General features: G+C 34.1%; 1 protein-coding gene across 5 annotated transcripts in view; it reads left to right on the top strand.

Moving 5' to 3' along the window:
- The window catches only part of ODF2L (outer dense fiber of sperm tails 2 like), a 65,858-nt gene extending 41,595 nt beyond the window's left edge, over positions 1 to 24,263 (top strand). For all 5 annotated transcript variants that reach the window (XM_033225469.1, XM_033225471.1, XM_033225470.1 and 2 more), the window contains 9 exons: positions 932 to 1,041; positions 2,322 to 2,457; positions 12,191 to 12,301; positions 13,888 to 13,992; positions 15,883 to 16,041; positions 17,603 to 17,688; positions 17,770 to 17,932; positions 19,477 to 19,602; positions 23,564 to 24,263. In XM_033225469.1, coding sequence (XP_033081360.1) covers positions 932 to 1,041; positions 2,322 to 2,457; positions 12,191 to 12,301; positions 13,888 to 13,992; positions 15,883 to 16,041; positions 17,603 to 17,688; positions 17,770 to 17,932; positions 19,477 to 19,602; positions 23,564 to 23,692 — 1,125 coding nt within the window. In that variant the 3' untranslated portion in view covers positions 23,693 to 24,263. The remainder of the gene's footprint in view (positions 1 to 931; positions 1,042 to 2,321; positions 2,458 to 12,190; positions 12,302 to 13,887; positions 13,993 to 15,882; positions 16,042 to 17,602; positions 17,689 to 17,769; positions 17,933 to 19,476; positions 19,603 to 23,563) is intronic.
- The last annotated feature ends 3,471 nt before the right edge of the window (positions 24,264 to 27,734 follow it).

Genomic DNA, 27,734 nt, shown 5'->3' with positions numbered 1-27,734 from the left:
TATATTTTACATATGTGTGTATATATATATGGTGGCTGTGGTGGCACACATTTGTAGCCCTAGCTACTAGGGAGGCTGAGGCAGGAGGATCCCTTGCACTCAGGAGTTGGAGGCTGCAGTGAACCATCATGACTGTGCCACTGCACTTCAGCCAGGGCAAAATAAAAAAAAAAGTAAAATGGAAAGTTCAGTAAAAAGAAAAGAACTTAATTATGAAATATTGTTTAAAAATAGTTGCAACATCTTTTAAAATGTTAAGTTGAAACTTCCACTATGTATATATAAAATAATAGCAATATAGATATTTACTTTAAATTTTTTCTGTTCAAAGTTGTACACTGACTTTATTTATTTATTTCAATAGTTTTTGGGGGACAGGTTGTTTCTGGTTACCTGGAAAACTTCTTTAGTGGTTATTTCTGACATTTTGGTGCACCTATCAGCCAAGCACTGTACACTGTACCCAGTGTGTAGTCTTTTACCCCTCACCTCCCTCCCTCCCTTCCCCCAAATTCCCAAAGTCCATTATATCAAACTTATGCTTTTGCATTTTCATAGCTTAGCTCCCACTTATGAGTGAGAACATACCATATTTGGTTTTCCATTCCTGAGTTACTTCACTTAGAATAGTGATCTCCAACTTCATCCAGGTTGCTGCAGATGTTCCTTTTAATGGCTGAGTAGTATTCCATGGTGGTTATATACCATATTTTCTTTATCCACTCATTGGTTGATGGGCATTTAGGCTGGTTCCATATTTTTGCAATTATGAATTGCACTGCTATAAACATGCATGTACAGTTTTCTGTATTTGAAGTTCCATACTTTTTGGAAGATTCCTTCCCAGTTTATAATGTATTTGTGTTTAGAGATCTGAGCAAAACAAAAATGTTTTAAAATTATAGTATGAATACTTTTATGTATTTTTTAGGAAGCCAAGTTATCTGAAACAATTTCAACTTCCAATGCCTGGAAAAGTCATTATGAGAAAATTGTAATAGAAAAAACTGAATTGGAAGTACAGATTGAAACAATGAAAAAGTAAGAAAAAATTTAGAATCTTTTGTTATTTAGTAAGAGTTTTCACTTTTTAAAAAATTCTTTGAGTTGTTTGTATTTTGATTTTTTTAGATTACATATGGTAAAGGTGCTACCTATATGATTGGATATTTTTGCATTTATAATTCTGTAAAGTTTTCTTACCTTACTATTAAAAATAATTAAAATGATTGCTCATTAAAAGTGAATTGGTGTTCACATTTTGAATTTTTTTTTTTTTTTGAGGCAGTGTCTCACTTTGTTGCACAGGCTGAAGTGCAATGGTGCGATCTTGACTAATTGCAGCCTCCGCCTCCTGGGTTCAAGCAGTTCTCCTGTCTCAGCCTCCCTAGTAGCTGGGACTACAGGCACGCACCACCATGCCCAGCTATTTTTTTTGTATTTTTAGTGGAGACAGCGTTTCACCATGTTGGTCAGGATGGTCTCGATCTCCTGACCTTGTGATCTGCCCTCCTTGGCCTCCCAAAGTGCTGGATTTACAGGCGTGAGTCACTGCGCCTGGCCCACATTTTGAAATTTTAAACTTGTAGATTATCATTCAGTATTTCAGTATGCCATCTATTATTTGTAGTAAATGTTAATATTTACTTTTTCTTAAATGGAGGTGATGTTTCTCTTTTAAACAAGAATGTATAAAAATGTATTTAAAAAGTTTATAATAACTGCTTTGAAAATCCTAAAAATTAATTGTTCCTTAATTAAAGTGACTTAAATGCATAACAAAGAAAATGAAAAATAAAAATACATGTATTTTATTATTTGAAATGTATTACTGATAACACTATAATGAACCCTGAATATTTGATTTTAAGTGTTTTCTGTGTCTTCAGTTTTATCATTGAAAACTACCATATATAATTCATTTCTAAAGTTTAGTTGTTATTGCCTCACTTAATTCTTTTCTTTAACCTTGTCCCTTAAATAATGTGTATATGTGTGCATGTATATGAATGAGAGGAAGAGAGAGATGTGCATACTTGTGGATAATAGTTTAGAAGTTTTATTGAACAGCAAAGAGCATGTTGGGTAATTTTTTGTTGGTATCATCAGTGGGTAATTGTTTCTAATCACAGTTACTTTGGTTGTACCCTTTTGGATTACTTCTCCCTATTTTTCTTGTTCTATCAGTTCTGTTTATTTTTGTATATTCCCTATTTGAAACATTGCACCCTACCAAAGTGATTTCAGAAACATTCTTAAAATGTGCTATTTGAATAAAAATTTTTATGACTTTTATAAAATGTGTCATTCATTTTATAAAGGCAAATCATCAATCTTTTGGAAGCTCTGAAGAAAATGGAAGACAATGGAAAAAATTCATGTGAAGAAATTCTTAGGAAAATTCACTCAATTGAATATGAAAATGAAACTCTGAATCTTGAGAATACAAAATTAAAGGTACTATGTATGAGTGTTTGTACAGGCGTGTATTGTATAATGACCATAGTCTACTTAGTAGAAACAACTTGAAGAAAGAGTATGTTTAGAGCAGTGTTCTTATATAATTTTGTCTTCTGTGCTTGTCAGGATATTATGTTTTCAGCAGTGCTAAATAATATTTATGAAGTTAACAGTCTCTTTGCCTCAGCTTTTAAAATAAACTATTATCCAATTTTGCAGTTAAATGAATCATCCAAATTACATTAACTTTAGTACATAAGATTATTTCTAGGTGTCATGGTTACAATAGGATATAACCTCAGGCCTGGTCTGTTTGAAACCAGAAAGTATGTTCTTGGCTGCTTCATAATCAGAAGGAATTTTCCAGCTTACTCATATCCAAGAGGTAATTGCTTTCCATAGGTACCAGAGGAGAGACAGGGGAGAAGCTTTTAAATTTTCTGAGAAAAAAAGATATTTGAGTTCTCAGTCAACCCAAGATACATATAACCAGATGGAACTTGAAAGATGATGGCATCATTTTCACTTCCATAATATACTTTTAGAGGACAGAAAATAGAAGACAGAAAAGAACCTTTTTAAACCATGAAATAAAGTGTATATGCACAGGATAAATAATATATTAGTAGCATAGAGTACATTTTAGAGAAACTTATAAAATAAGCATCTGACATAGTTTTGTTGTATTTATAGCAGTTTAATTCTATCACTGTATTTAGAATTAACTAAATGATAATACATTTAGTCTGTGAATTAAGATGTCCTTAAGACATGTTAAATTCCTAAGAGATATTGCAGATATATTTTGTTGTCCTTGGGAGAAAAGATCTTTAATGTTAAAAGAGAAGTGAAGGTCTAAGGCTTTTTTTTTTTTTTTTTTTGATTTAAGATTTGTTTTTGTTTGTTTGTTTTGCATTAGAAATGCACTTGTTTCTTGGAAACATAATTACTGGCTGTTTAGAATTATACATTATATAAAACTTACAGCGGGTTTTTGAAAATGAGTTTGTTTATGAGAAAAAATATACACAATTTTAAAATCATCACCAAAGGAAATTATTTTAATAAAATGATAGCATTCCAGGCTTTAAGGTTCTGAATTGTTATTTTAAAAGATTATTTTTCTGATGGAGATACATCCAAATCTCTTTTACCCTTTCTAAACCCTTCTTTTGCTATACGTCTAAAATGTTGTGTGCTGAGAAGAGAATTTTATCCATTGTAGGTCTTAGCATTATTTTCTTATGAGCCAATCTGTTTTCTACATACTGATCTGTCTTTGTGGGAGATACATAGTGTTATGCAGTACAATGTATAGTAATTAAAGATTGTTTATTATATATTGCAGAAGGCAACAGATTGCCCAAGCCGAAAAGATTCTTTCCCTTTGTAGGTTTATAAAGTTGGTAACTTTTCTCATCTTGATGTTGAGTTTCAGTCTCCTTTAGACCAATGGGGCAAAGCTAGGCTCACAAATCTCAAGTCTGTTTTGTTCCAGGTGGAAAGACTCGATTAGTTTGGAGTGCAGGACTTCAAATTGCCGGTCCTGTTGACTGTGGTCCTTCAGAGTGAGTGGAGGAAATAGGAATCTAAGTGATGTACATTATAGGAAGTAGCAGGGTCTTCTTTTCTCACCTTTAATGTATTTAGTAGTACAATTATTTCGGCTACTTTTTGTTAGGAAAGATTTTTTAAAAAATCAAAATTGCAATGTACCTTAATACCATTTTTTTTTGGCAGTGACATTATGATATTTTGAATTAGAATTTTTTCCTTCAAGAAATTTTGTAAGTCCTTTATAGTCCTTCAAGCAGTATGAACTTCTTATGTTTTCTTAATAAAAAGAAGTTCATTTATTCAGTGAACATAGTTCCTCCAACTTCTGACAAATTATTCAGTATTACCTTTTGAGTGAAGAATACATACTCATTACAGTAAAATTGGAAACTATAGAAATATAGAAAGAACAGAATGATCATTGATCCCACATTCCTTGGAGATAACAGTATTTTGTAATATTTGTTTTTTCACAGTTGTAATTAAAATAATGTCTTGCTTTGTTCACTTTAAAATGGAAACAGATACTGTATGTATATAACATATAAACTCTTTATAAGCATCCTTTTAAATTACTCTGTAATATATATTCAATGTAGAAGTGTTAGGTGATTCCCTATTTGTTGGACATTCACGTTATTCCCAATGTTTTTAACATTTAATAAAATAATTCTCTGATGAACATTTTCATACATAAACTTCTTGTTGTATTGTCTTTAGCTTAGATTTCCATGTAGAATTACTGAGTCAAAGAATATGAACATTTTGAATGTTCTTGATATGCTTTGCTACATTTCTTCTGAAAAGGTATTTTATTACGCATACTGCCATTAGTTCTCTATACCTCATCAGCACAGGAAATGAAATGTGTGTTTTTATTTGTAGTGTTTGCTAATTTGGCAGGTAAAAATGTTATCTATGGTTTTAATTTGTAACTCTTTGAGGAGCTAGTTTTAAATTTCTAAACAATTTCTATTTTCTTCTCATGGTTATCTGTGTATCAGTAAATTATATATTATACTATTCCTTGGTTTATCACATTTAGTCAATTGTATTAACCTTCTAATTAGTAGAGCACTAACATAATTGATAATATAAATACTAATACAACTAAAAGACATGTTAAATTCCTAATAAATACTACAACAAACATATAACTTATGCTTTCGTGAAAATAAGTGAAGGTAGTTTGATACAGGAAGCTAAAAGAGTTAAGGCTTTTATGGACATAAGATATAAACATAAGGGCAATATTCAATAAGCACTTCCAAGATAGGGCTCAATAACGAAAGAGAAGAAAGAGGAGAAGGAACATGGAGTATATGGACTTTATGTAGAGTGCTGTGTACCTCTGTGGCTTGCTGTGTTCAGCTGTGTTTGTGCACTTTGTATTCAGCTGATGTTTTTTACATGGTTCAGACAATTAATGAGCTAGAAAAAACTGCATCTGAACAAAAGTTACTTCTTTGTTATACATCATTCCCCTGCTTACCAATATTGTAAGATGAGCTTCACTGGACAGAAATGTGAAGATTGGGACAGATTATATATCTTCACCTTTTATCTGGAAAATAAGGATATTTTCCAGCTACCTGTTCTCTATCTATTCTCCCCACGTTCACTTTGCCAGTGTTACTAATTGACAGTTTGCTCTGTAACCTCAAGTGCTTTTAATAGATTGATTCTAAACATTAATAGCAATGACTTATAATTGTTCTTTCACTACACAGTCAAGTAATATGTTTATACATGTTTTTTTCTTGTACAACTTTAAAATTTTACCTGGAGTTTCCAAAAACTCTACTTGTTTTACTCTTTGCCCTTATCGTTGTCTTCCCCCCACCCCGTCCCCTTCTTGAAATTCTTCATCCTATCTCTGTTCTCTGAAGAACCTATTTTCCCCAGATTTCTTCTACTTAGGGCCTTCTGTCTTCTTGTTTCAGTCTGAATGGGTTGGTCTCTAGCCCTGCTGCCCAGATGCCATGCTGGAATTTTCTTGACTGCTACTCTGGTTCCACTGTTTCCTTAAACCCACATTGTGTTTCTTTTTCTTTTTACTGGAATATGTCTGCAAATAATATTCCCTTAAGGAAGAGAAAATTAGAAGTAAACATTAAAATGGTCTCACATGTCTAAAAATGCCTTTATTCTGTCATTTTGATTAATGGTTTCAGCTGGGTATAGCAACTTAGATTGAAAGTAATTTTTACTAAGAACTTTGAAGGCTTTGCTCCATGGTCTTCCATAAGTCAGAGTTGCTAGTAGAGAAAATCTGCCATCAGTCTGATACTTACTCCTCTGTAGTGACATTTTTTATTTTTCTTGAAAGTTAAGAGATTCCCCTTATCCTTGGTGTTTTGAAACTTCACACACATCTAGTTGTGTCTTCCAGTACTTTGTGCTAAGTACGTTGTAGACTTTGTAAATCCAAAGACTCATGTCCTTTACCTCTGGAAAATTCTGTTATATTATTTCTTTGGTAATGCTCTCTCTCCTGCCCCTTTCCATTTTCTCCAGTCTGTCTGTCTGGATGTACTGCTGATTGTATTGTTGATTTGTTGGTCCTCCTAGATTGATACTCTGTCTTCAATTTCTGGGTTTTGTTCAATTTTGGGGGCAGATTTCTTTGGTCTTTATCTTTTAACTTCATTTAAAAGTTTAATTTTCAAGAATCTTAAAAAGTATTCCCCAAGTGTTCCTATCATCAAATATCTGAAAATACCTATAAAATTTTTTTCTTTTTTTTTTAGTGTTTCAATTTATTGTTTCCAACTGGCACTGGTTTATTTTTTATTTTTTATGTTTTTAATTTTTATTTATTTATTTTTTGAGACGGTTGCTCTGTTGCTGATGCTGGAGTGCAGTGGCACAATCAGAACTCACTGTAGCCTGGACCTCCCAGGCTCAAGCAATCTCCCACCTCAGCCTCACAAGTAGCTGGGACCACAGCACATAGCTAATTTGTGTGTGTGTGTGTGTGTGTGTGTGTGTGTGTGTGTATATGTGTGTAGTTGGGGTCTCACTGTGCTGCCTAGGCTCCTGGGCTTTTGAACTCCTGGGCTCAAGCAGTCCTCCCACCTTGTCCTCCCAAACTACTGGGATTACAGGTGCGAGCCACTACGCCCAACCCAATTTTTTTCTTCCTTTTTTTTTATATATAAAAAACTTTTAGATCTCTCTCATGATACTCTTTTTCCAAAAGTCTGGACATTTAAGAATTTATAAATGAGATAATAAAAAGACTAATGAAACAGTAGAAAACCAAATGGATATGTGGATGGTTCTTGTCATTTGATTGGTTTCACTTCAGTTTTCTCAACTGTTGGGAAACTAGCAGTTTACTGGTGGCCCCTAAAAAATGCCAAAATACATGCGTCTTTGCTCTGGGTCACCAGCACCAGCCCTCTATTGTTCCCGAACAGTTCATTCTATTTCTTTAGAGAAGGACTTTTCTTATCTTTGTTTGTTGGGAAGTAAACTAGTTCCAGGTGTTCTTCCCTTGAGTGTGTGAGCAGGGGGTGGAGGGTAGTGGTAGTCAGCTGTTCTATTCACAGACTTTGAATTAATCCTTTTCAAACCCAGGTCTCACTCTTGCCCTTAGCCCTGTGCCTCTCTAGATTCTTCAGGTAGATGAACTTCCTCCTTGCCTAAATCCATTCCTGATTCATTAGTCAGTCATCAGTTTTCCAGAAGCATTAAAAATATTTTTTCCTTTGATAGACCCTGGTCTGTTATTTTTATTAAGTTGGCTTATAAACATTCCTTTTGCTTTATATTAGTTTGGTCATTTGGTCTTGGGAATGAATGGAGATTTTTAAATGTGGTTAGTTTTCCAGCAGAAGACTCCTTAAACCTAGGAAATTCTCTGTAATAGGGCACATTACTAATCTTCCCGTTTTTCACCCTGTTTTATTCTCTCTCTATTAATTTTGCAGGTAGAACTTCATTACACTTACTTGTTTGTACAATTTATCTCCCTCTGAGGGCTGTTTTTCCCTCCATCCTCCACATACCAGGGCCAGGGATCATTTTATCCTCCCATTACTTCTAGTGCCTAGTACTGTGCCTGGAATACATCAGTCATTTAACAAATGACTCTGGAGAGTAGCAACCATAATGGCTACTATCTGTCAATTACCATTAATGTAGGAGGCGCATGATAAGTACTTTACATTTTTTTACTTCTAATTCTCATGTCAATGCTATCATAAAGTTGCTTTTCTTAATTATGGATGAATACACTGAAACTCAGAGAGATTAAATAACATGCCCAAGATCATACAACTAGTTTACTGGCAGAGCCAGAATAGAATTTGGAAGAAGACAGGAAAAAAATACTAGACACAATCTTGTTCATATTTTATAATTAGAAATTTGATTTGTCTCACATTTTAAGTTATATAAAGTTTGCCAGAAATTGTATTGGAAAATTCCAGAAAACAAAATACACTAGCAACACTAGGGAAGTTTCTTTTATATTTCAGCAAGCCTTATATTAAGATTCAGCTTCACCATATATAACAGAAAATCCAAATTAAATGGCTTAAGTAAGGTAGAGATATATGTTTATTATGTAGAAGAAGTACAGAGTTGGCACTACAAAGCTGATGTGGCTCTTTAGCTTTTTAGCTTCCTGTTCTGCCATCCCTAGGTCGTGACCCTCATTCTTTTGATCTAGAATAGAGGCTGGAGCTTCAGCCATTATAGTCAAGTTTCAAGCAACAGGATGGAGGAAAAAAAGATGCATTACCTCCCTTTTTAAAAAATTTCCTCCCCTTTAAGGAGCCTTCTCAAAATTCCCATATGGCTTGATTCTCTTATTTAGGCACATGACCCTCACCTAGCTGCAAGGGAGACTAAGGAATGCAGTCTTCTAGTTATTCTGAGCTCTAGCCAAATATGAATACTCATTTTATGTTTTCTGCATCTACTCCTATAGTTCTCTTATTCTTACACTTTGGAATGCCATTTTTCTCAGTATCTAAATCCTACCTTTCCTTTAAAGTTTAGCTCAAATGCTACTTCCTCCCAAAGTCTTCTCAATGAATCTCTCCTTGTAAACTCCTATCTTTGTGTACATACAGGTTGCCCAAGGAAGGTGTGACATATACTCTTAATGAATATTTATTGAATGAATGCTTAAATTACTCTATTTGGAAAGAGGAAGCAATTTTATTATGCTTATTTTCTTATTTTCTTGAAATCCTTCATAGAGAAAGAGAAAGGATTAGAAAGGTATTTTAAACTAGTTTTTGCTAAAATTATGAATTAATTTTAAATTATATAGACTATAAAAGTCATTGAGTTAAAGTTTGTATTTTGGCATATTCTATTAATAATTAAGAAATGCATTTTTAATGCATTATTTTCTGGATTTTTAAGGAAAACATTTAAATAAGTTTGGCATATGTTATTTGCAGTGTAGATGCAGTTTTTTTGCAGCCTAGATGTTTGTGTTTTATTACTTTTAATTACTTTAGAATAGTTTTAGATTTTAAAGTTGCAAATGAAAAATAAACTGTTAATGCTGCTTCCAAGGCCCAGTAACCTCCTCTATTAGACACAACAGAAAGTTTATTTGGAAGGTTAAAAAGTTGTATTTGTTTCTTATACAAAGTTAGAAAACCAGAAAAATACAAAAGGAAAAAAATTTAAATCACCTGTAATCTCACAACTGAAAGATAACTGGAGTTAATATTTTAGCATATATATAATTTTTTAATTTTATATGTGATATGTATGCTACTTCCAATAGCTACTTCTAGTTTTTTACTATTGCAAATAAAAACATAGTTTCGTTGAGTCTTTTTTGCTTATCTGTTTTCTTAGGATGTATTTAATTGTATGGTCAAAAGAGAGACTCATTTTTAATATTGTTCTATATTTCCAAATTACCTATCATAAATGTGTCTACTATAAGTAAAATAGTCCCTATACATTTTCCAGTACTAGGTAATTAAAAGTACTAATTTTAAAACAAATCTCTCCAAATTTTATAAATAATCTCATTTATTTTTGTGGCTTTGCATACCATCTATGTGCTCAAGGCTTTCAAATTTATACCCCTAATCTAGACCTTGTCCCTGAATTCCAGACATATATTCTGCTGCCTGATTGACATCTCCACTTCGATATTTAATAGGTGTCTCAAAGTTGTCATGTCCAAAATGGAGCTCTTGATGTTTCCCAAAATAGTAAATCCTACAGTTTTCCTCATCCCAATTAATGGAAAATCATCGTTTTTCTCATACGCTGCTTCCAGTCTGTCATCAAATCTGCCTCAAGTATTTTCAGAATTTGACAGCTTCTCACCAGCACCACTGTCATTACCCCGATTCAAGCCTCCATCATCTCTCATTGTTACTGTGACCTCATGATCATTCTCCTTGCTTCAGCCCTGGCCCCTGCAGGCAGCATTCAGTATAGCAGTAGAGTTGTTCCTATAAAAATGTAGTCAGATCATGTCACTGCCCTGCTCCGAACCCCCCAGAGATATCTTGGTTCATAAATACCTACAAGTCATTATACCATCTCATTTTCTATTATCTCTCTTCTTCTACTCTCATCTCCTTCCACTCTTCCCCTTTCTTGTCTATTTCTACCTCACTGGCTTTCTTGTTGTTTTCCCCTAACTTGCTAGGCCTCCGCCCGCTGTTGCCTTTTTCTCTTAAACAGATACACTTTCTATCAGTTTTACTCAAAAGTCTCTTTCTCAGGAGGCCTTCCCCTACATGTCATTCCTAGCTGCTTTTGTGTTTGATTTATTTTACTGATTATTCTTATTTTTGGTCTGTCTGTCCCTCCAGTATGTAAGTTTCATGGAGGAAGGGAATTTCGTCTGTTTTGTTCACTAATAGAACCTTTGGTGCCTACAGCATAAAAACTAGTGAACATGCTGGTTCATGTATTCATCAATCATTCACGTTTCTGCCTTTTTGAATTACCTGCTCATTATTTTTTATAGTTGTCTTTTGTCCTAATTAATATATAATAACTGTATATTAAGGATATTAACGTTATATTTGTTTTATTTTTGTAATGACAAATGTTATTTGACAAGGCATCAAATTTGTCATTTGCTAATATTTTTTCATATTTTGTTTGCCATTTAAACTGTATTGGAAAGCTATGAAATTTTGGAGAGAGATACACGCGCACACATTTTTTTAAATGGCTTCTCTTGAGAGTGCTCTCACAGCTCTGCACATCTTGTAATCAAAGACATTGTCCCTGTAGACTGTCTTTTCAAGGATGTTTGCATAGTAGATATCCTTGGAATATGATAACTGTGTCTCCCTTAGGAGTATGGGCAGGCATGCTCACTGCCTGCTATAAGAAATTTGGGTTCCCTAAACTCAGGTTTGTTTTTCTGTAATGCATTTGACTGCATATGCAATTGCCACCTGGCCTCTTTGGGTTGCTCTGTGGGAATTGGGGCTCAGGAAACTGATACAAATGCTGACAGTCTTGCTACTCTTATTGCTATGAGTAATGAGTTCCCTGTCTCTGACCTAGGAATCTTGTACCTTCTGTTATAGCATCCATGAAATTGCAGTAGGCTAACTAGTAAGCTTGCAAGGAAGATAATATCTCAGGCTTTTACATTTCTCCATATCTTCTTTTAATTTTATGCTCTTTAGGACTTTTGCTATCCTGAAATGAAATACAGTTTTACCTGAATTGTCTTTGAAAAATTTTAAAGTTTTTATTTAATTCATTTGATGCTTCTTTAGTTGGGCTGAGGCAGGTAGTCAACCTATTTTTTTTCCTAATAGTTAAACAGTTATTTTATTGCCATTTATTTAGTTGTCCATGTTTCCTCCATTGATTTAAAAATCTAACCTTTATCATGTACTAAGTATAATTTTTCTGTATTTTTATTTTCCAGTAACCTCTATAGTCTATTGATTTTTCATATCTAGGAACATTTCCAAGTTTTTTTGTCAGTAAATTTAAAAAGTTTTAAAAATCATATGTCCTGTGTAAATCTCAAGAAGGTTGTTCATAAGTATTAGTCACTAACTTTGTGAAATTCCTAAATTTTAGATGGTAATTGCATGCAATCAAAAATAATTACTTTATCAACTTTATTAATACATGAGTTATGTTTTTATAATAATTCTGTAGCACTGAATATTCTAATGACTTATAAAATCTATATCTTTTTTGCTAGACTACACTTGCTGCTTTGAAGGATGAAGTTGTTTCTGTTGAAAATGAACTCTTAGAATTGCAAGAAGTAGAAAAGAAACAGAAAACTCTTGTTGAAATGTATAAAACTCAGGTAACTACTGCATTTATTTTAGTGCTTACTAAAATTGGTAGACAATTTAAAACACTATTTGTTTGCAATCTAAATAAACAGAACTGAAGACAGATGAGGCTATCATTGTGGGTTATAATATGGTATGTCTCAAATATTTCTTAAGGTCCCACACATCTTTGTAAATAGATGATTCTGCCGATTACTGATTCCAACACTGCATATGGATATAGTGGATATTCCTAAAAGTAGATTTAAAATTAATTACATAGGTATAATGTGACCTGTAATGTATTCTTGTTAATCTTGGTTATATTTGTTTGTCATCATGTATATTTAATGGTATTGATTTAGATTAATGACTCCCTTCTAGAGTCATTAAAGTTCATTATGCCTCCTTTCTCAGGAAATAAAGTATAATTCAGATTTATTCACATGAAATGCCAAGAAAAGAACATGTGACAATATATATGAAATAGACCATGTGTTCAATGGTAATTTGTAGAAAAACCTTTATTTTTTGGAAATGTAGTATTCAAGAAAAAACTTCATGAGAAAGATGGGACTTATGCAGGTCTTTGCATGATGGGTAACACACTGGTCAGAGAAAGTGTGAATTAAAGAATAATGAACTGGCTGGGCATAGTAGCTCACACCTGTAATCCACTGGGAGGCTGAGGTGGGCGGATCACTTGAAGTCAGGAGTTTGAGACTAGCCTGACCACTATGGTGAAACCCTGTCTCTACTAAAAATACAAAAATTAGGCAGGTGTGGTGACATGCACCTGTAGTCTCAGCTACTCAGGAGGCTGAGGCAGGATAATTGCTTGAATCCAGGAGGTGGAGGTTGCAGTGAGCCGAGACTGCACCAGTGTGCTCCCAGCCTGGGCGACAGAGCAAGACTCCATCTCCAAAAAAAAAAAAAAAAAATGAACTAAGGATGAAAGCTTAAGGGGGGCAAAGTGTGGGCAGTAGAAAGGGGGTGCATCTCGATGGATTACATGGGAAAATTAGAGTTGAGACCTCCAGTTAGAGTATTTCAGTCATCCAGGTCTGAGGTAGGAATGGAGATTGTGGTGGACTGTGGGACCTGTTCTTCATCAGGGTCTTCCAGCTGGTTATTTGTGTTTAATCCCTCAGCAGGAATATTGTTGTTGAGTGACCATATTCTGGGTGCAGGGCCTAGAATCTTTTTATTTATTTATTTATTTATTTTTAAAGCAGATTTTGATTTGGTGGGAAAAATAATTTAAATGGAAACTAGTTTGGACCAGAGACTAGTTCTCTGAAGTGACATTGATCTGCAAATGAAACTTTTGTAGTCTTCAAAGCTCAACTGGAGAGTTTAGAAGTATTGATGAGAGAAGACAGGTAAATCAGACAGATTGTGGGTTAGAGTAGACCACTCAGTGATTCCATATTTAAAGAAGAATAACATTAGATGAACCAATCGAGGATATTGATAGGAAAATAATGACTTGTTTAAAATCAGATTTTAAATTTTAGATTTTTATCTCATTATGATTCTAAAAATAATACGTTTCTCTCATAACAGACTTTATTTTCAGGTACAAAGTTGTATCTCTAATAATAGACTTTATTTTCAGGTACAAAAGTTGCAAGAAGCAGCTGAAATAGTAAAAAGCAGATGTGAAAATTTGCTGCATAAAAATAACCAAATAACAAAAACCAAAAATAAAAATATAGAGAAGGTATGTTTGGAATTTCACATAAAATATAAACTATATAAAAATTTTATTTGTATATTTTTTACTTTGTGAATAGTATGCAAATTCATTCATTTTGGTCATTTTCTCTAGTTCATACTTAGGAAAGGGCTAGTCTTCACCTCTGTAAGAGTTTGTTTTCCAAGGAAATAATGTTTCTTCCAGGCTGGAAATGTTATTTGTTTATGTGAATTATTTTCACTTTTTTGTTAATATTTGGAAAATAGCATAACATAAATGTTTAATTTTTCTGATGCAAGAACAGACTTTAAATAGCTCAAAAAATGGTTATCAATCATAAGTATACAAACCTAAGTACCTCTCATTTTTAATCTCACCCTTTTTTTCTGGTTATAAATCTTTTACGTCTAAAAAAGCAAAGCCAATATCTGCTAAATGCATTTTTGAAGAAAAATAATATCTTTTAAAAAACCATCATTTCTTTTATTTGTTCTATTGCAACAGAATGAAGGGAAGGCCAGTGTTGGCAAGTTATGATGTTTTTGTGAATATTTTAAAGTTTTTAAATGAAACTGCATCTCTGGGTTTTTGTGTTGTTTTGGTAAAGAAGCAGTGAAAGTTGTAGGATGCTGACTCCTGGCAGCAGAGGTCATGCGATGTTAGTGGTTAGTTCCATCTGAATCTAATAAGGTTACTCTCTCTAGGTTGCTCCCCTATCTTAGGATTGAGGAGTCAGAGCGAGGCAATAATGTGAAGAAGGGGTCAGCCAGAGCAAGCGTCCTCCAGTTATACAGAGATAAAGATAGCCCACTGAACGCACAACTTACTGCTTTCATGGAATTACTTTTCACCTATTTTTAGCAGGCCAGCGAAGAAACCATTTTATGTCTTTTGATCTCTTTTTCTCATGAAACATACCAGTGCAAATGTCTCCTTTTCTGCTAGGCAGCACTGTAAATAAAAGCATATTTTATAATTCTGTTCAAATGACAGAAAGGGCTGGAGCCTTTTTCAGATACTATGAGGTCACTATGTTTTCTTTCTAGTATTTTACAAGACAACTATTTTTTAAATGAAATTTTTCTTTTTCTTACTTCACTGTTTTAAGTCTCCTGGTTTTCTCATGGTCTCTAAGATGTTTTAGGGACACTGAGGGATCCTTTGTTCTGGTTTTATCTTTCATGATCAAGAATGCCAGATACTACACAGAAACTATTAGGTGTTCCCATCTCAGGGAAAGAGTCAGACTATTTTTTGTAATTAGCAGTGCAAACATTTCTTAAGGTTGCTGCTTTTCACATCTCCACAAAAGTGCTGCAGTGAAGAACTGTAGTAGCTAAAACAGATTAATGTAGATGAAATTAGATTTGTTGATAGTAACATTAATGGTCAAATTAAAGGCAAGCGAAAACTGATGATACTAGCTATTTTTAAATAATATACAGTAAACCCTACCAGTTTTGGCTAAGATGAGTGAAGCAAGCTGCTCTAATTTAGGTAAGTATCTGAGTTATAAGATTGAATGACTAAAAGTGACATTTCCTTTAGAACTTATAGCTGGACAGTAGACAACTACAGCTTTATTAGTAATGATTATTAGTGATAGTCTGTGCTTGAATATAATGTCAGGATTTTAAAAATTTGCTTTTAAAAATTAGTTAAACATCCACCCTGTCAGCTAATTTACCCTATTTATGTGCTCAACAAACTTTTTGAAAACTAAAGTCTACCCCACTTTTTAGTTACACATTGTTATTTAACAGAGTTTAAATTAATATTTATTCAGTTGTGTTCTTATTTAAAGCCATTATACCTAAAATACTTGTGTTACAAGCATATCTAGTATTTAAGATAATAAAAATATTAATGCTGAATGTGTGATCTTGCACTTATTTCCCTACTGCCACAACTCAGATGAAAGGCCAGATGGAGTCTCATCTGAAGGAGTTAGAGCGTGTCTGCGATTCCTTGATGGCAGCTGAACGGAGGCTTCACGAGTGTCAGGAGAGTCTGCAGTGCTGCAAGGGGAAGTGTGCAGACCAGGAACACACCGTTAGGGAGCTTCAGGGCCAGGTGTCCAGCCATCCTTCTGAGTTTTGCTAAATGCGTTAAAAGAATACTTTGGAATGATTTCACCAGTTGAGGGCACTCATGTCAGAGCTTGATTTTTAAATTCCCATCTACTTAGTTTGTAAAACATAATTTTCGTGCAGATACTATAATACTGTTTTGCAAGCAATTCTTTTAGTATTTTATGGTGAAAAATTGGTAATTAAAATTCCTATTTTGGTTTATTCATGCAAATCTATAGACATTTGAAGACATGGTAATAGAATCAGAGAAGGAGCAAAGTTATACTTACATATATGTTCCTTGATGTCAGAATAAGGTAAATTATTGAAATTTACAAAAATTAGAATTTATTTTAATTAGAATTGTACGTCAAGTTTTTGGGATTTTTTTCAGTCTGTTTTTTTTTCTGTTTTACTTTTTATACCATCAGAATAGGGATCGTGTGTGTCCTGTTAGTAGTAGCCACATAGCCGTCTCCTAGCTCAATGCCTAGCACATAGTAAGCACTCAATATTTTTTTAATTAATGAAATTTTTTTAAAGGAGCAGTCCAAGGATGGTGACAAGTCTTTTTTCTTTTACTTGCAAGACAGTTTTAGGAAGCATTCACTGTCTATCTTCCAAATATAATCTGGATTTTAATTTTGCAAAAAACCAAATACTGCATTTTCTCACTTAATCAGTGGGAGCTAAATGATGAGAACATGTGGACACATGGAGAAGAACAACACACACTGGGGCCTTTCAGAGAGTGGGAGGAGGGAGAGGATCAGGAAAAATAACTAATAGGTACTAGGCTTAATACTTGGTTGATGAAATAATCTGTACAACAAACCCCCATGACACAAGTTGACCTGTGTAACAAACCTGCATTTGTACCCCTAAACTTAAAAGTTAGATAAAAATATGCAGACAAAATTTTAGAGTTTAAAGAGATTTTTCTAGTAAAATATCAGATGACATAGATTAGCCTAAATTACTAATTGAAATTATGAGAAAAAATTTTTTTCCTTAAATCAAAGCTTCTTACATTATTTAGATCAGATTTTGAAGCAGTGGGAAGAATATTCTGTCTTGGCATGGGCGAGTGTGTCTTTGATTTGTTTACTTCATTTTGCTTCTCAAAAAAACGTATTTTTTACTGACAGTTTCAACTTCACAGATATTCAATTATTAATCAGTATTTTTAGGTGAAACAGAAAACCATAAGAGAAACCCTAGGTATCCAAAAATAGGAGATTAATACTGCTTAAAATTTTCGTATTTCAACTTAACAAAATAAATATCTTCAGTAAGGTGTTGTTCAAAATGTTTTAATTGCCATCATCCTGAATTTTTTTCAGTTGATTATTTTCCAACACAGGCAACACATTTTCTTTAAATTTAACCAGGAATTTAAAACTTCCATTTTAACAATATAATGTTTTCTTGGTGTCTTTCTGTTTAAGAGTAGTAACATTTATACCTTCTCATTGCTTGTGGTCTAACAATAAATTGTGTGGATTTCTTTGGAAGTTGATTGTGAAGAAAATGACTAAGAAAACTTTTTTTTTTTCTTTTAGGTTGATGGAAATCACAGTCTTCTGACAAAGCTTTCTCTGGAAGAGGAAAACTATCTTATTCAGTTGAAGTGTGAAAACCTTCAGCAGTAAGTATTAAATTACTTAACATTGCTGCTGCATATTTCTCTGCACACTAAACTTTTGAAATATATGTTTTCTGTAAAAAGAAAATTAGAACAGATGGACACAGAAAATAAAGAGCTTGAGAAGAAGCTGGCAAACCAAGAAGAATGTCTTAAGCACAGCAATCTTAAGTTTAAAGAGAAATCTGCAGAATATACAGCATTGGCCAGACAACTGGAAGCCGCTTTAGAAGAAGGAAGACAAAAGGTATGCATGGCCTTTATTTAGAAACTTTTAAATTCATTTATCAAAGAGTCATCTTTTTAAACATCTTGCCAAACCAGTAGTTATTGTTTTTGTCTTGATGACAGGGTGAAGGGAGCAATTACATTTTTGTTCTTTAACTATCTTCTCTTTCAAGCAAAACAGATACATTGCTGGGCTAGAGTTACTTCACTAGATAATAATGTGGCTGGGGAAAGGGCAGAGATGGAAAACACTTTGAAGACATAATCTCCTCCCGTACCTTTTTTTTTTTATATACAACCAAATTGAATGTGCAAATAATTGAACATTTTTGTTTTGATCAGGATTCAGTGAGCTGTAATGTTCAAGTCCCTTTTGACAAATATTGTTGCATAAATAAATACATACAATATTAAATTTCAGTTACATCCATTAGGTTAACATTCAATGAATACTTCAGTATCAGGCAATCTGCTAGTGCTTGAGATGCAAAGATGAATGAGACCTGGTCTTAGCTCTCAGCACTCTCATAATCTGGTAGGGTTCAGCCTAAGTGCATTTTGGAAATGCCAGGTATGCTCTCAGATTCCTTCCTGAAAGGAAGAGTTCAGAGTCCCAGAGGTATGTCTGCCCTCTCCTTTCTCTCCTGCTACAGTGGAATATAGGGCTATCTGTAGCTTCTGCCCATGTGAGAGTGCCATCACTGACTGCCCTGTTACCGTTGCCTACACTGAGGGGATGGTACCAAGGGCATTGGTGTTTGTCCTAAGGGCCTTTTCTGCCATAGCTTCAGATCACACTGGCATCTCTCATGCATAATTGTTCTTGGAATATGTACAGAAGAAATCTTTATAATAACTTAGAACTGAGTTCATAGGAATTAGGTTGGAGGACAGTCCTTTCCACTAGCTCCTTGTTCCTGGATCAATCCCTACCTCTACTCTCATTCTTGTGGCTCCAACCCAGCATTCTTACAAATAGGCTTCCACATATCTGATTCCTTAGAAGAACATAACTAAGCTAGACTTCCTGCCAAAATAAGTTATCAGGTAAATATGAAAATTCAAATTCATACCAGTTTGGAAGTGAACGAATGAAGAATCAGTCTCTGTGTTTGTGTGTGTGTGTGTTTGTAGGAAGTGTGTATACCAATTCCTACTCCCAATTCTGTTAATCCAACTGTATAATGAGCATTTAACAAGGAATTTCTATGGTCCATCACTGCTCTTAACACCCTGGTGAATATAAATGCTATAAAAATGGTAATTGGTCTCAGTCTGTTTTTAAAATATACTGTTGGAGAAAACACCTACCTAAGTCACAGAGCAGTGAAAATGTATACATCTCTTTCATCTCAAGCCAATTTTGCAGATATTTAATACTGCAAAGATAAGTATAGTACATACTTACACTATATATGCTTCTTCAAGATAGAACATCTTTAAACTTGGATATAACATACAAGTAATATCTGTTTAGAAAAAAGGTACAATATAACTATGTCAAGGCTTTAAATCATATTTTAAAGAAAGCACTTTATTTTACTCTTTTGATAAAAATTACAGGTTGCTGAAGAAATAGAGAAAATGTCATCTAGAGAGAGAGATTTACAAATTAAAATATTAGATCTGGAAACTGAGCTTAGAAAGAAAAACGAAGAACAAAATCAACTTGTTTGCAAAATGAACAGTGTAAGTATTAGCATGGCTTAACATATTATAAAAAATAGCATTTAACATTTTTACCATGTAGAAAGTACAAAGCGAGTGAATCAAGGCTATTGTTTTACTGATAATATTAAAAATAGCAAGCAATATAAAACATAAAAAAAAAAGTTATGATATGCCAAATAATTTATTATTCTGCCTCCTTGGATAGCATGTATTGCATTGCCCTCAAACCTGATAAAATCTCATCAGGCCCTTTCCCTACGTGTTACTTTTGCAATGACCACTGCTTAATGAAAATTACAGATACAATCTACTTGATTTCATCCTGATATGAATTTTTCATTTTTTAAAGATAAACATGTGAGTTTTATATCTGTCTTGAATAATAAATATTTCATTTTAGAAAGCTATAATTTTGTATTAAACATTCAGTATTGCATGTGAGATGGATACTTTAGTCCATTCAGCCGAGAAATGAAAATACCAAATTGACTGTGTTTAATTAGTCTTCTGTTTTTTTCCTGAATACGCATGAAATAGTCAATTGGCATAGAATATTCTGAAAGCTAGTATTACTCATGATTAAATTACTTAATAACTATCTACTAGATAATGACATAGAGAATAATGATACTGTATTTTTTCCAGGATCCAGAGAGTCCATTCAATCTGTTTTTTTTATTCCCAAGTGTCTAAAAAGTTGAAAACCTAAAAGATTCAAGAGTTAAATGACTTTTGGCATGCACAATTTGATTTTATTGCCATCAAAAGTTTCATGACAACTTAATCAGAACAAAATGTCGATCACCTTTAATTTAGCACAGGCCATTTATTTCAAAACTTTTTTTGTAACTCATCATTAGAGTTTCTGACATTGTAAAATATGCTGTTTTTTGTGTAATTGAAGCCTCTGAAAAAATAAATGAGGTGGGTTTTTCTGTAATATCCCTAGTACTTGGCTAAAGTTAGTAAAATAAATAGATTCCATTCACAATTGCTACAAAGAGAATAAAATATTTAGGAATACAACTTACAAGGGATGTGAAGGACCTCTTCAAGGAGAACTATAAACCACTGCTGAAGGAAATAAGAGAGAACACAAACAAATGGAAAAATATTCCATGCTCATGAATAAGGCAAATCAATATCATCAAAATGGCCATATTCCCCAAAGTAATTTTTGATTCAATGCTATCCCCATCAAGCTACCATTGATTTTCTTTACAGAATTAGAAAAAACTACTTCAAATTTCATTTGGAACCAAAAAAGAGCCCACATAACCAAGACAATCCTAAACAAAAAGAACAAAGCTGGAGGCATCACATTACCTGACTTCAAACTATACAACAAGGCTACAGTAACCAAAATAGCATGGTAGTGGTGCCAAAACAGATACATAGACCAATGGAACAGAACAGAGGCCTCAGAAATAACACCACACATCTACAACCATCTGATCTTTGACAAACCTGACAAAAGCAATGAGGAAAGGAGTCCCTATTTAATAAATGGTGTTGGGAAAACTGGCTAGCCATATGCAGAAAACTGAAACTGGATCCCTTCCTTACATCATATACAAAAATTAACTCAAGATGGATTAAAGACTTAAATGTAAGACCTAAAACCATAAAAACCCTAGAAGAAAACCTAGGCAATACCATTCAGGACATAGGCGTGGACAAAGACTTCATGACTAAAACACCAAAAGTAATGGCAATAAAAGCCAAAATTGACAAATGGGATCCAATTAAACTAAAGAGCTTCTGCACAGCAAAAGAAACTATCATCAGAGTGAACAGGCAACCTACAGAATGGGAGAAAATTTTTGCAATCTATCCATCTGACAAAGGGCCAATATCCAGAATCTACAAAAAACTTAAACAAATTTACAAGAAAAAAACCCCCATCAAAAAGTGGGCAAAGAATATGAACAGACACGTCTCAAGACATTTAGGCAGCCAAAAAACATATGAAAAAAAGCCCATCATCACTGGTCATTAGATAAATGCAAATCAAAACCACAGTGAGATACCATCTCATGCCAGTTAGAATGACGATCATTATAAAGTCAGGAAGCAACAGATGCTGGAGAGGATGTGGAGAAATAGGAATGCTTTACACTGTTGGTGGGAGTGTAAATTAGTTCAACCACTGTAGAAGACAGTGTGGCGATTCCTCAAGGATCTAGAACCAGAAATACCATTTGACCTGGTCATCCCATTACTGGGCATATACCCAAGGGATTATAAATCATTCTACTATAAAGACACATGCACACATATGTTTATTGCAGCACTATTCACAATAGCAAAGACTTGGAGCCAACCCAAATGCTTATCAGTGATAGACTGAATAAAGAAAATGTGGCACATATACACCATGGAATACTATGCAGCCATAAAAAAGGATGAGTTCATGTCCTTTGCAGGGACATGGATGAAGCTAGAAACCATCATTCTCAGCAAACTAACACAAGAACAGAAAACCAAACACCGCATGTTCTCACTCATAAGTGGGAGTTGAACAATGAGACCACATGGATACAGGGCAGGGAACATCACACACCAGGGCCTGTCAGGGCATGGGGGGCTACGGGAAGGATAACAGTAATAGAAATACCTAATGTAGATGATGGCTTGATGGGTGCAGCATACCACCATGGCATGTGTATACCTATGTAACCAAGCTGCACGTTCTGTACATGTATCCCAGAACTTAAAGTATAATAATAATAATAAAAAAAAGATCTGATGTTTTGTTAAACCTGATAATTTTTGTACTAGTAAAATTCTAGAATTCTAAGCATAGATTTAAACATTGCTGAAAAATTAGTTCGTGTGTTTTATGCCTTCCAGGGGACAGTTAAGTGGGCAGTATTTAATATGCCTGCTTTAGCCCCATTTGAATTGTAAGCACTCTGAGAGCATGTCTCATAGTTGCCTTTATCCCTGGTGTCTCCCACAGTGCCCTGCTCACCTGCAGGCCTTTTTGTATTTTCTGTCCAAGTACCCTAATGGGGTGGCGCAGAATGGATGTACAGATCTGAGGATGACCTCAGCAGCTTAATCCAAGGCACCCCTCCTGAAGCCTGAAATGTCTTTGAAGTCTTATGTATTATCCTAAAATCTATTGACATTTTATATCCTACCCTACAAAATAAGTGTGTATTACTATTTTTCTTTCCAAATTGTTGAGTAAAACTCATTGTATTTATCCTGTGACTTTGTACTGCTAAGCCTATCACATTATTTTTTACCTGCCCCATTTCCTGAGATGGGCATTGCTCAGTTTCAGAAGGTATCAGGTGTCATTGAACACCTGATATGAGGGATGTAAAAGTTCTCTCTTTTCTGTCTAGGTGTCTATATTTTAATTGGAAGCTAGATGATATTTGCAACCTGTGGTTATCTAAAGCATTGTCAGTGAACTCACCTACTTAAGAATTCATATGCACCTTAGTTAAAAAAAAAAATGTATTGCAGTTTTAAATTTTTTCCTCAAAGAACAACTTTAATGTAAGAATTATTTTTATTTTTTAAGGGATTCTAGAAATAAAATGTTCACATTATAAAAACTAGAGTTCTGTCAGCTTTTAAGACATTTAATTATTTTGGAATAAAATGTGAATTTTTAGACAGAAAATGGCAAAAACTGGTATGAAAATATAATCATGTTACATGTGAAATTATGACAGTTGTTATTAGAACCTATTAAGTTAATTATGTTAAATATGTAATAATTTGGTGCTAAATGAATGTGTATTATAAATTATATCAGTGAAAATCAACCATGTGTGTGCTTTAATTATTAATTTTAAAGAAGAGTGAGCTTTAAGAATGAACACATCAGATGTGAGTATTCTTTTAAAAAATCAAAAAGAATTATCTAGTTATTGTATATATGTTTTTAATATTATGACTCTGGTCCTTTGGAATGAATGCTATTATTGCTTATCTGTATTTTTTTCCTTTTTTTCTTTAGAAAGCACAACATCAGGAAGTGTGTTTGAAAGAAGTACAAAATAGTCTTGAGAAGTCAGAAAATCAAAATGAGAGTATTAAGAATTATTTACAGTTTCTTAAAACTTCTTATGTAACAATGTTTGAATAAATTGTCAGATTTATTTTCTCTAAGTAGTAGATTTTTATTATGAGTCTAAAATGTGATTGGGTAAAAAAATAAATATACTACCAGTTATATTTTATGATTTATGGGTGATAGTATTAGAATTTTTATGTAAAGATTTTTGAAACATAATTTATCTAACTGAAACTTTAAAATAGGATAGTTGTTACTTTTCCTTTTTGCTGGATAATTCTTATTTATCTCTGGTTTAATTTCTTTTAAAAGTAAATTGGTTTTTAGAATTTTTCTCTCACACATACACATAGAAGTCCAATTAATTCTTTGTGATGTTTGTAGCCACCATTCAAGTGAATTTGTAGTAAGTCTTTGCCAATTTGATTTTAAATAATGTATATAATTGATTATATTGTGGTGATATATAAATATAATAAAGTAAAATATTCTTAATTTTAATTTTTAATAATGGTGTAATTGCATACTTTCTAAATCTACTAAATTTTAAGTCACAGCTATTAAATACCAGCTGCTAATGACAGGTGAAAACGTGCTCATGCATTGTTTCTTTATAAAGAACAGGCATTCAGGCTGTCTTCAATTTGTAGTCTATTTTATTCATTTTATACTAATGATTATCTGATATTGTTATTATTTTAGGCATTCTAAAACCCCTTAGTTAAATAAAAGATTAAAGGGGAACAACTTATCCCACCTTTCCATGGCCAACTCACATGGAGATGATCAAAATAAGCACTCTTAACATCAAGAAGCTTTAAAATAAGGTCTTTAGTATTGTGATGAAGTTGTCCAAGTTGACAAAGAACTTGTTTGCTATAATCTCCCACTGTGTGTGCCAAGGCAGGATACTCTAAAAGGGGATGGATGTGGTTTATAAAGGATCAAGTAATAATGACTCCTCTTGGACAATGACTTTAGAGCTGTTAATTCAAAGGAACACTCAAGTCTTAAAAGATCTCTAAAAAAGGCAGGTTTTGAACTACACAGTTCCAGCCTATGAACAGACATATCTCTTTAAGGTGTTTTATGCTCTTTTCTGATCAGAGTTGAGGGCCTGGTCCCCACTGATCCCCTCACTTTTAAGACTGTCGTATCATCCACAGATGCTTACTTTCTAGTGACCCAATTGCTTCATAGTATTTTTCTTAAAATAGCAAAATACAGAGTGTCAGAACTGGCCACATTTTTTACCCAACAATTGCTAACAAGATTAGTGTCACTTTTGAAAAAAATCATAGTACTCGTGGTACTAAAAACATACCTGACCCTTGCAGCCCTTTCTTTATCTCGTAACACAAAGGGAGCCTCAAGAAATGCCCACATGAAAGGAAAGCAAAGCTCTTGAGTTTTACTCACTAAACTGTAAGCTCCTTAAGGGCTGAAATGTATCTTAGTCATATGAATATCTAGGTACTCAGTTGATGTTTGTGGATAGATGGACAGATGTTGAAAGAAGCAGGTATTCATACTCCTGTTTTAGATATGAAAAATGTAAGCAAAAAGGGTTAACTACCATGGCTGTGGTATGAAACTTAAGTTTAAAGTTGGCATTTAAATTCAAGTCTACAACATTAAAGTTCTATGTACAGTGCTGTTTTCCCACTGTAGCAGCAGCCCAGCAGCAGCGCTGCTATGATTGATTAAGCACTTGCTATGTAGCAGAGTTAATACTTGTGATAATATATTAACTCGTTTAATTTTCAGGAAACTAAGACATGGAAAGGTTAGGTAACTTGCCCAAGGTCGCACAGCTAGTAAGTGGCAGACGTCCAGAGTCTCTGCTCTGCTCTTAACTCTCACCATACTACCTCTGTATCCATTTCATAAATAAAGATAGTGGTTTCTTTTAACAGTAATGCATTTGTCTTACCCATGCATACCTCCTTTCTCATATTTTTAATTTTTTATTGTTACCAAAATAATTTGTGCTTATGGCATTTAAAAATTGGTGCCTGCAGCTTTAGATAGACTGTGGATGAAAAGACTACCACAGAGTTCCTAAGGTTGGTATTTAGCTCCTAGTGACACAACATGACAAAGGAAAGTTGCTGAATGCTAGAATTTAACAATCTCTGCTTAATACTGTTTCTGTGTGAAGCATTAGGTGCACACATTGGGCTTACCTGGTATGTGACGTAAATTCAATGTCAGTGAGGTCCTTGAGCCAGAAAGCCCATTTCCCCACAGTACTAAAAGATCTGCAGGATTTTCCCTTTATCTTTGATATTCAGGGCCTCAAGACTTTCTAAGTTGTAAATGTTTTATTCCGTTATCTATGTTATTATTACTTATCATGTTCCTTTCCTCCTCTTTAGTTGGCCTCCTGGATCTGACCTCCATGCAGCTTTGTCTTTTTCCCTCAGGTTATCTGCACTGGGTCTCTTATAAGGTATTTCCTCCAGTGATTTTTCTGACCACTAATGTTATCTTCAAAGTCAGTCATTCTCTTTTTCTGTTGGATGTTGAACTTTTAATTAAGAAATCGTGGTATTTTTTAGTTTCTGAAAATCTTTTCTTTTTTTAATTCTATAATTCCATGATATTTTTCATTAAAATTCTCTCCTGTCTCTTCCATTGGTTCTGCTTCAGTAGACATCTGTCTTATTTCTGCTCCGCCGGTCATCTTTCTTCCCATGCCCCGTAAATGAATTTAACTTTTCCTGGCCTACTCAAGCTGTGGTTTCCTCAGCATCTGCCAGCACCTTGTTGTGCACATCTCTTGGGCAGTAGCAAACTAAGTTGTAAGAGATGCGGTGGCTTCGTTTCTCATGGACCTGTGAGACCTCTTACCATCTGATAACTTTCTATGAGGAGCTGTTTAGCTCCCAGACCTTTTCAGTCTCAAGCAGCAGTTCCTTCCCAACTACAAGATTGGAAAGCCCCTCACTAGAGAGCCCCTTCAAGGTTTTCTGAGGTCAGCAGGTCTGTTGCAGCAAACGGCAAGTGAAGTCCTCTTAGGAAGTGAGTCACAGCAGGGTCTGTAGTTGGAAAAACATACAGCAATTTAAAGAATGAATTTGATCTATCTTTGCTGGCTTGCAGTTTATTCGTTATATTTAGGTGAAAAAAAGTCACAAAATCATGTTTATTTTTGTAATTAAACACCTCTCTGTATAGAGGTTCACATATGTTGGTATGCACATGGAGAAAGGAATAGAAACCTACACACCTGATACGGTTTGATTCTGTGTCCCCAACCAAATCTCATCTCAAATTGTAATCCCCACGTGTTGGAGGAGGGGCCTGGTGGGAGGTGATTGGATCATGGGGGCGCATTTCCCCCTTGCTGTTCTCTGGATAGTGAATGAGTTTTCATGAGATATAATGATTTAAAAGTGTGTGGCAGTTCCCCCCTCACTCTCTCAGTCCTCCTCCTGCTCTGCCATTGTAAGACGTGCTTGCTTCCCCTTTGCCTTCCACTATAATTGTAAGTTTCCTGAGGCCTCCTAGTCATGTTTCCTGTTAAGCCTGTGGAACTGACTCAAACTCAAATCAGCAAGATAAAAATAATCCCATTAAAAAGTGGATAAAGGATATGAATAGACAAATTCTCAAAAGAAGATATACAAATGACCGACAAACATATGAAAAAAATGCTCAACATCACTAATTGTCAGGGAAATGCAAATTCAAACCACAATGAGATACCACTTTACTACTGCAAGAATGGCCATAATCAAAAAAATCAAAAAAGAATAGATGTTGGCATGGATGTGGTGAAAAGGGAACGCTTCTACACTGCTGGTGGGAATGTAAACTAGTACAACCACTATGGAAAATAGGATGGAGAGTCCTTAAAGAACTAAGAGTAAAACTACCATTTCATCCAGCAATCCCACTACTGGGTATCTACCCAAAGGAAAAGAAGTCATTATGTGAAAAATATACTGCATATGCATGTTTATAGCAGCACAGTTTGCAATTGCAAAAATATGGAACCAGCCTAAATGCCTGTCAACCAATGAGAGGATAAAGAAAATGTGGTACATATACACTGTGGAATACTACTCAGCCACAAAAAGGAAAAAAGTCACAGCATTCACAGCAACCT

This window comes from Trachypithecus francoisi, unplaced genomic scaffold (genome assembly GCF_009764315.1).
Source record: "Trachypithecus francoisi isolate TF-2019V2 unplaced genomic scaffold, Tfra_2.0 Lachesis_group12, whole genome shotgun sequence".
Taxonomy (NCBI): Eukaryota; Metazoa; Chordata; class Mammalia; order Primates; family Cercopithecidae; genus Trachypithecus; species Trachypithecus francoisi.
This window is presented reverse-complemented; position numbering and strand designations above follow the sequence as displayed.